At 44.2% G+C, this 9,984-nt stretch overlaps 1 protein-coding gene across 1 annotated transcript in view; it reads left to right on the top strand.

The window, feature by feature from the left end:
• The first annotated feature begins 300 nt into the window (after positions 1-300).
• CKMT2 (creatine kinase, mitochondrial 2) overlaps positions 301-9,984 on the top strand; it is a 19,126-nt gene continuing 9,442 nt past the window's right edge. Inside the window, 5 exon segments of the mRNA XM_031061914.1 lie at positions 301-495; positions 1,436-1,597; positions 6,087-6,115; positions 7,909-7,946; positions 8,879-9,062. Of these exon segments, the coding sequence (XP_030917774.1) occupies positions 334-495; positions 1,436-1,597; positions 6,087-6,115; positions 7,909-7,946; positions 8,879-9,062 (575 nt within the window). The 5' untranslated portion in view covers positions 301-333.

The following is a 9,984-nucleotide window of genomic DNA, read 5'->3' as shown; positions in this document are numbered from 1 at the left end:
TGCTGCTCCTTTGAACCCCGGGGAGAGGGGCAGGGAAGGGGTGGGGAGCCACCAAGCAGGGACAGGAGGGGAGGGACAAAGGGACAAAGGACACCTGGATGGCCCAATGTCCCCCAGGGGTAGAGGGCGTCTTTGGAATTCGACGCCCTTCTGTAATGCCAGGATTGACAGACAGTGCTGGGAGGGGGCAAGGGAAAGGAGAGGTGGCTGACACAGCTGGGGAAGGAATCTTCAGGGAGAAACCTGGGTTATTTGAGGCAAACCACGACATCACACCCTGCGTTCTGTCCCTGCAGCGCTGACTACCCCGACCTGCGCAAGCACAACAACTGCATGGCCGAGTGCCTGACCCCGGCCATCTACTCCCGCCTCAGGGACAAGATGACCCCCAACGGGTACACCCTGGACCAGTGCATCCAGACCGGGGTGGACAACCCTGGCCACCCCTTCATCAAGACCGTGGGCATGGTGGCTGGGGACGAGGAGTCCTACGAGGTGAGAGGATTGTGCGGGACTGGCCGGGTCTGTGCTCGTGCTGCTGTTCCCATCAGATGGACACAGATTCCCAGGAAGGAACATGCTCCTAAGACAAGTTGTGTCCCTGAGGGTACACTGGGGGCAGGCTTGTTTTCTCCACTTCTCCCTACTTTTCCACATTAGGAAAAGCAGGAACATGTGGCATTACCACAGGTGCCCCCTTGTGCTGCAGCTGAAGGTAATAAAATGAACCTGCTTGGCAGCAGCTGCTACCTGCCTCCAGCAGCTCTCCTCCTTCCTGCAACTAAACCCAATTTATGGGAAAACTGTCCAACTCTGAGGCACACCAAATGAACCTAATGTGGAAATCACATTGCGAAGCAGCAGAGGCAGAAGCAAGCAGAAATGTCTTCTGGGCAGTGCCAGGCATCACTTTGGGTCACGAGGAAAACTGAAGACAAACAGCATCAGGGTGGACAGGTCATTTAGCTCTGCAATGAGAAGTGGAAAGCAAAAGAAAGGCCTCATTGTTACTGACCCTATGGTCTGCTTCCTTGCTGCCTGTTCCTCTGCAGCCTCTCCAGTGTCCCCGTGAGGGCGGCCTGGGGCATCTGCCACTCCAGACTCCCAGCCCCTGGCTTTGGGGTGCCTGTGCAGATGTGCCACCTCTGCTCCCCTGCAGCGGCTGTGCTGGGGCACACCTGAGCCAAATGGCTCTAACCAGGACTGTCCCCACAGCAGGGAAGACTAGGGGTGCTCCTGCATGGTTTAGAGCCAAGAGGCAAGAGGCCGGGGGCTCTGGGGGTGTGTTCTGTTTGGCAGTGCACCCCAAACCCCAGCCTGGCAGCTGGGTCCCTGTCTGTGGTAACGGCAGACAGGAAACTCTGCCTGCCTGCAGCTGCTGTGAGGATGTTTCTGTGATGCTGCAGACTCTCTCTAGATTCTCTTGCCTCCTCAGGTGTTTGCTGAGATTTTTGACCCTGTCATTAAAGCCAGGCACAATGGCTACGATCCACGGACAATGAGGCACCACACGGACCTGGATGCATCCAAGGTAGGACTGAAATACAACAACGAGACAGGAAAGGCTCTGAGGTGCTTATTCCAGAGATGATGCTGTGTGCAGCAGTACTTTCCTTTTCCTTGATCCAGCTGTGAAGGCTCAATTTCAAGTTTAATGAAATTGGGATGCCAGTCATGGCCCTGCCAGCTGCATCCCTTGTTCTCAGCAGGGAACTCCTTTGTTTGACTTCACACTCCAGCTTATCTGCATGACATGCTGGGTGTCAGGTCAATATATTTATTTCTTCCCCCCGTGTCTCCATCCTGCTGTTTCACATCCTCTGATAAGATTTTAGTATGTCCTCCTTAAATTTAACAAGATATTCTCAAATTGTCCTCCAGTGCTCTGGTTTGTGTCACAGTTTTATATATAATATATATAATATCACTTGGACAGGTTGGTCAGTGGATGGCCTTACACTGCTTTTAGTTACACAAAAGCCTTTTTTACATCTGATGTTTTGCTAAGGTCTGTAACACAGTGTTGGAATGCCAGGCTCTCTCTTGCACCAAGGTCAGGGTGAATAATATTCAGGAAATGTCTTTGCAGTCTCACTCTTTAGTTTATTATCCTTATCTATTACAAACTCATGAGATGTGAGCTCTCCCTAACAGGTTGAGAAAGTGCCTCAAAACGGTGCCTGTTAAAGGCTATTTAAGTCCCATTTACCCAATAATAGTAATAAATTATTGAAAATTACCCAATAAACAGTTGACATCCATATTATTTCTGCTTCTAACCCAATTATGATCACTCAAAATCCACAATGCAGACATCTTTCACCCTATTAGAGAAAACCACCCAGATTTTTGAAGGGGAAGGACGAAGAAGGTGCAAAAAAGACACCTAGCCCACACCCAAAATTCTCCATCTTGGCTCCCATATACTAAAACCCCAAATCTAAGTTTTTTCACCCTGTGAGATCATACATTTCTAACCAACTACACACCTGTGCTATTAATCAATTTTGAAAACCTTTTCCACAGCCTCAAGTCAAATGCAGTGTTCCCTTGTGGGTCTGTGCCTTTCAGCACAGAAAATTTAAAATTCTCGGCATCCAGGGTTCCAACAACACAGTACATTCCTCACACTATTATTTCCATAAGCAATACATAGATACTGTTATAGATGCATATTATATGACTGGCTCTTCATGAATATTAAAGTGAATACTATATGTGTTATGTTGGAAAGTTATGCTGGATTAATCTTTTTTAAGTATTGTGGTAAATACAGTTTTTAGGTGATAGCATAACATTAAAATAGAAACTATGTGATGTAAGATACTTTTTGTAACTAGCTCAAGGAATGGAAAAGATAACCAAGAAATTCTTTGCATTATCCTAACTGGATAGAGATAACAAAAACAGACACAAAGATCCCAAGAAAAGATTTAGTGATTGCCTCCTTATTGGGAAAGCTCAGACTTTGAGGAACCAAGAAGGTTGATTTACAAGATGGGGGGGAGGCTAAAATTAAGCAGAAACACCCTGGTTTGAAAGGAATGTTTGAATCATGTATGAGTTATATGAATATGCAAAAGGCTATAGCTTTTAAGGAGTAATCCTTTGTTAGCAAGGTGTGCTTTGTAGCAGAGTACCAGGCACCCAGACATCCATAATTCTTTGCTTTTTATTGTCTCTTATTGTCCTAATTTTTATTACTGCTTTCATTACAATTAAACTTCTAAAATTTTACACAAGTGAATTTCTTTTTTCCCAGATATTATATTCATTACACTACTACTTCCACGAGCCACACAGTGCACACTGAAGCTGATAGATTATATCATACTAACATGCAGCTAAAAGGAGTAAAAATTGATACTATATCGAAAGAGTTATAATCACTAAAAACATGCATAGACTAATACATGTTATGAATGAGGTTCCTATATGTCTAATTTAATAAATCAAGAAATTAAAATTTAGCAGCAATTTTGATCGAGCAGTGATTTTATATAAAATGGTACAATCAAAAATGGTCAAGCAGATACAAAAACAAATTTGGTGGTGGTTTGGGTAAAGCATAAGCAAAACATTGATTGGGGCATGGGGGAGATTTTTTCTCACTCTGACTCATGTACAAAAGGCAAAATGATCCAAACACAACTTACGTACTTTATGCTAATACATGTTCATCAATATTCTCCTGTAAATCTCCTCCTATTTTTGATTCTTGAAATCTGTGTCACCGTACTGCACAGCACATGCTCCAGTTGTTGCTTAGGGGTCTTTTGGCTCTTCTGATGAAGGATTCTCCTCATCATCACTGTCCTTTGAACAACCCCACAGGCTGCACATGCACCCCAAGTCTTGTGTTATAGAAGCCAGCATTATATTCCAAAAATAAGCCTCATTATTTCATAGATACCTGGAATCATCCCAGTTTTGTCAATTTCAAGGCTGATTCTCTAATTATCCCTAGGCTTATTGGGATGTTACTTATCTCATACTACATCCTGCCTTCTATTTTCCCGTGAACATCTGAAAACATCTGTTTTGTGGCACTAATTACATCTCCTTTTCCTCTATTACTTTTTTATTGTATTTGCGGGGTGCCCTGATGAAGGAAGGAATGATGGATCTGATTCCATGTTCTCAGAAGGCTAATTTATTATTTTATGATACTATACTATATTAAACCATACTAAATTATACTATACTAAAGAATACAGAAAGGATACTTACTGAATGCTAAAAAGATAATAATGAAAACTCATGACTCTCTCCAGAGTCCCAACACAGCTTGGCCCTGATTGGCCAAACAGCGAAAACAACTCACATGAAACCAATGAAACAATCATCTGTTGGATAAACAATCTCCAAACACATTCCAAAGCAGCAAAACACAAGAGAAGCAAATCAGATAATATTGTTTTCCTTTTCCTGAGGCTTCTCAGCTTCCCCAGAGAGAAATCCTGGGTGAAGGGTGTCACTACATGAAATAACACGATGTGGACACCCTGCTGTTCTCAAGGCAAAAAAGGGAAGTTTAATTCTGATTACAACATTTATAGATTTCCAAAAGTGACAGTCGATTGGAGAGTGACAGTGGATTGGAGGCTGACAGTGCCACCTCTCCAATGACACTGGACAAACAAACAGTCCATCAAACTTCTCCTCCATAAAAGAACACAAAACAATAAGTTATTTACAGAAAGTGCTCAAGAAAGTTCGTTACAAGAATGTAAACATCAGAAAGCTTAGAAAATCTTTAACAATCAGGGTGACAAAAGAGATTTTTCAGAAAATGCGAATGCCACACTTTTTAACAAATATTTTCCAAAATATATAACCGATACAGTTACAACGGTTAGCGTGAATCACACTGGTTTATCACGCATGTGAACACAAAAGCCAATATTATTGGGTTGTTTTCCACCGCAGATTTATCACACACATGTTCTATTTGCCCAATTATCCCATCATCAAAAAAACCCAAACAATATTAAAGGTAGCAGCAATTTTAATTGAATAGCTTAGAATATATAAAATCAGATACACTTAAATATTGACAATATAATTTGGGTAAAATAAGGAATAATTTGGTTCCAATAATAGCGCATAAGCAAAAAAAAATAACCACATGGGGTACGGAGTGCAGGGCTTTTGGACCCTTGTCACTTCACATACAAGCTTGTCAAGCAAAAATTCCCCCTTTTATGCCATATGTCAATGCCATCTCCTCCCATTTTCGATTTATCACACTTCTACCTCCATCCTCATCACCACCTTTGCCGCGCATGCTCCACCACTCTTTCAGGTGGTCGCACCACTCTTTGGGGGTTGTCACTGATGAAGGCCTCTCCTCTTCCTCGATGTCCTTTAATTCACCTTTGGGTTACACACACGCACCAAGCTAGTATAATGTAAGCCAAAACTAACATAATATAAGATAATATTATGTGACACTGAATGCTGAGCTAATGGCTCACTCTTTATTTCAGTTCCTGGGGCCTCTCTCAGTGCTCAGGAGCTCAGGGAGGCAGGACAAGGGCTGCCCAAGCTGCACAGGGAGGGCTCTGGGGGGTCCCAGCAGGGCAGCCCTGGGTGCAGGGCCCAGAGCAGGGTGGACAGAGGGGCCTGGGGGGCTGCCAGGGCTCTGCTCACTCAGACAGGGTCTCCGAGCTGGCATTTGCAGATCCATCTTCAATTATCCTGATTCAGAATGCTGCAGGGCCTGGAGGTGGTCCTGGTGCTGGGCTGGTGGGGCAGTGCAGTGCCAGGTGTCCCTGGGGCTGTGGGGACAGGGATTCCAGCCAGGAGGTGACATCCACTTCAGCACACCAGCTGTAACCAAGCCCAGCTGTGGGAGCACCGGGGGTAGGACAGTGGGGATGGATGGAGAGCAGAGATCTCTGCAGCCAGGTCAGGAACTTGGGGTTTATTGCAAAGGGCCTGGGCCCTGCTGGGAGCTGCCAGCCACAGCTGGAGCAGGCCTGAGAGAAGAGAGAGGGAGAGAGGATGAGAGAGGATGAGAGGGTAAGAGAGTAAAAGCATAAGAGAGTAAAAGGGGTAAGAGCGTAAAAGGCAAGAGCTAAGAGACAAGAGGTAAGAGGCAAGAGGTAAGAGTGTGATGTTCCCGTTACAATACAATAAATAATCTTCTGTGTTGAATATTCTGATTCTCGCTAACCAATCTAGGACAACATACAAATCCTATAGCATTTCCATACAGCCTATAACAATCACTACATTACCATCCTGTGTTACATTTTAGACCCTAAAAACTCCTCTTTGGGCCCCTTCTGCCAAGCTGTAGGGTCTGCTCTGACCCTTGGGCCTGTCTGCAAGCAGAGGGTGTTGTTCCATCAAAAGGGGATCACCTTCAGTGGCCACACCATTGTTTTCCAGTTGTTCAGTAACTGAGGGATCTCAAAGCTTGCTTTCATTTCAATCTCGCTTATAGTTTCCATATTCCCAAAGTCTTTTGCCAGACAATCATATTTATAGGGCTTTCCTGTTTCATCTTCCCCACCACGCCAGCAGCGCCTGCGCAGGCTCGGGTTTAGTTTAATCTCCGCTTTGCCCGCGGGCGCACACTTCGCTGCGGAGCCCAGTGGGATAACAGCATCATTAACCTGTGCCTAATGGGCTGTCAAGGTCTGTAATTTAGCGAGCCACCCAGGGTCTGTGTTTCTGATAAGCACATCAGTATGCGGGTCTGAGACGTGGATTTATATTCCAGAGAGTGAGGCCAGTGTCAAATCAAATCCACGTGGCTGCTGCCACCTCTGTGGACAAGTAAAGAGGTAAATTGAGGATCATCTCCTTGGTCATCTCCTTGAGCAAACTGATACTTTCTATATTAACCATTCTAACTGAATGTATTACACTGAGATAGGTTTTACATGGTATCTCTATTCCATTCTGTGGGGATGGGGGGCTTTGCCTGTGATTCCTCTACATCAAAATGTAGAGGAATTCCTCTACTAATTCTACTTTCCCAAAATTTGGCTGTAATTTCATAAATGAACACTACACTAATTTTAATTTCCCAAAAGTGGCCATAGCCTATTGCACCCAGATGACCCTTTCCCAGCCCTGTCATTGTGCTCAAGGAACTGAAGGACCAGGCCCATCACAAGAGTTTTCATGGTCACACAGATGGAAAGACAAGGATTTTCATCATGGATTTTGTCACAGCATGTGACGTGTCAAACAAAGCTTGAATGTGCATTTTAAGTGTCCAAAGGAATGGCTGTACCCTCTTAGCTATACTCATGGCACATTATTCCATAACATCGACCAAAGGGGAGCTGATGAAGTAACATAACTATTTATAACCCTGGAACCAGGTGTCTGGATTAACCAGGAGTTAAGAATTTATGCAAGGTCAATAACTTTTTAAATTGAATGTCCCTGGTGATATGTTTAATGACAAGATGTTGATGACCTGTTGCAGGTTTTATTTTAAGCAGGAGACAGCTCCTCAGGATGTAGAGGTTGAAACGAGAGCGTGGAAAATGTAATTCCTTCATGGTTTAAGGCTAAATCCTGTGGGAAGCTGAATAGGCTTCACTGATTCAGCATTTTATCTCATTTTGTTTTGTTTCATGATTGATAACACAGATTCGTAGAGATCAGACACTGATGATGTAACCTGAGATTCATTCCTTACCTCACACCAGCGCTTACCCCTCCAGCACCTCAGGACCTGGCACCGCTGTGGGACCAGGCTTCCTGCCAGCCTCAAAGGCACCATCTCAGCTCTGCAAGATCAGAGTTTTTTTCAGTGAGATAAATCAGGTCTACTTGAATTGCACTCAGCACAGAAGGTGTTCGGTGTTTTGCAGATTTGGGCCATATGCTCATGAGGAAAAGTAACATCTCTTTTCTCGCAAAAAGGGGGATTTTTGTTTCAAGCAAAGTGTCAGTTGGAGCAAGCTGAGGAAGGAAATCTGGTGTCCCTCTGAAGAACAGAGAGAACTCTGCACCTTTTCTTCCTGCATGGTTGGAGTTTGGCATGCACCGTGTCCATTGCAAAGCATTCAAAGATGAAAATCTAAGTGAAATAAGGAAAATAATTATTTCATTCTTCATTAAGGGAAAAATTAACTGAAGCACATCAATGTGTCTACCATGTCATATGCCTTCTGGATAGATTGCCTCACTATTTCTAGTTAAGCCCTAGGTTAAAAAAAAAAAAAAAAGAATAAAACCAACAACACTGCTAGCAAAAAACCCTCGACATTTGATATGGCAGTGTTCCAGGAATTAAGAAATACTAGTTTTTTAGCACACACATGAAAATCAATATAAAATACGTCTTTTCTTTGAGGGGGAAAGAACCCAAAGCAAATAGTTTTAAAAATTCTAAACTATTAGGCACGGGGCAAGCTGGTGGCACAGCATATGCTACATTTATTAAGTCACAAACAGCGTCTCTGTTAAGGAACATAACAAGCCTGTGATTCCAAAAGGCTGAGGTTAGCACTGATTCCATTCCTACTTTGAGTTCATGCTCAGCATAAATATCTAAATCTCCATGCTGGAGAAGTATCTTTTCAGAACTAGCACTTTTTATCGTTTGGTGTTTGTTATTTTTTCCCCCAATCTTTAAGAACTCATTGACGTCTCCTATACTGGAATGTGTCTGAATGCAGAGATCTCTGGAGCCAGGTCCTCCAGAGCATCCTTTGCTGTGTCCATGTTGACTTAGGCACCAGCACCCATCCCTCTCTACATTTGAAAAATGTTTTTGGCAAAACATATCAGCCAGCATCTGTGAGAGTTAAGAACATCCCCCGGGTAAAGAGATTTTAATTTTCAGCAAAGGAACCAGATTCCCAGGCTGTACTGTGTGATTTGCTGGTGCTTCCACTGCCCTCACAAGAATGTACTGGACAGCATTACAGTGCTTCCTGGATAAACTGGAGCTGTGTTCTGTTTTCTCTGTCTCTCTGCCTCCCTCTGGCCCTGTCCTGTGCCCAGGATCACTTTCTCTTTGACAAGCCTGTGTCCCCTCTGCTGACATGTGCTGGGATGGCCCGTGACTGGCCGGACGCCAGGGGGATCTGGTAGGTTCTGTGCCCTGCAGGCTCCTGTGTGCTGCCCAAGGATTGTCTTACAAACCCCCTTGCTTGTCCTAACCCTGCACGAGCTCAGGCCCCTCACTCACAGCATGCCCAGTTTGCTTCAAAAAGAGAAAGCTTTTAATTCCTGGGGCTGAAAGCACCCCTTTCCTTCCAAACGAGCTGGATGAAAAGGGAAGTTGGATTTCCTGCTCTGTTCTAGGTTTGTTTCTACTGCCCCAACACACTTGATATTGGCCCCAAATACAATATCTGCTGTGGAGATGAAGGGGTAGCAGCTCTGAGATGAGAGCCCAAACCCACAGCAGAGGATGGGACAGCTGCGCAGTGCATCCATCCTGCTACACTGCAGGCATTGCCAGGTGCTTTAACCCTGGAAAAACAGGCAAAAAGCATTCTGAGGAATCACCTAGTGTGAAACCTGATCACCCCCAAACCCAGCGACCTGCTGGAAAACTGAGAGGATTTTTTTTATTTCAACCATCTTCCTATGAGATTCAACAAGGTGCAGATTCCTTGGTCCCCACGGAAGTCTGAGGAAAAGGATAAAGCTTGAGGCATCCATTCATTGTCTCTACAAACCAACAGAAGTACCAGCAGCATAATTGCTATCCAGGGATTTCCTGAATAAAACAGACCTGGGTTTTGGCTTCTTTTACATGTGACATATCAGGGAGAACAGAAGGAAAAAAATTAGTGTGATTGGAAAGTACTTCTGTAAGCCACATCTTGAAAATCTGCCTTTCTCTTGCAAAAAATTATTGTCAAAAAGCGGGTACATTGTGGAAATAATTTTGCTTTTGATGCTCCTGTCCATGTCATGGGCCGCAGGACAATTTCCACCAACAGCACTGTCAGCAATGGCACAGTTTAAATGCATGGTCCTGACAGCAATGGGGACACCTGC

This window comes from Geospiza fortis, unplaced genomic scaffold (genome assembly GCF_000277835.1).
Source record: "Geospiza fortis unplaced genomic scaffold, GeoFor_1.0 scaffold43, whole genome shotgun sequence".
NCBI classification, from domain to species: domain Eukaryota; kingdom Metazoa; phylum Chordata; class Aves; order Passeriformes; family Thraupidae; genus Geospiza; species Geospiza fortis.
Note: the sequence above shows the minus strand (reverse complement) of the source record. Positions and strands in the feature narration are given on the sequence as shown.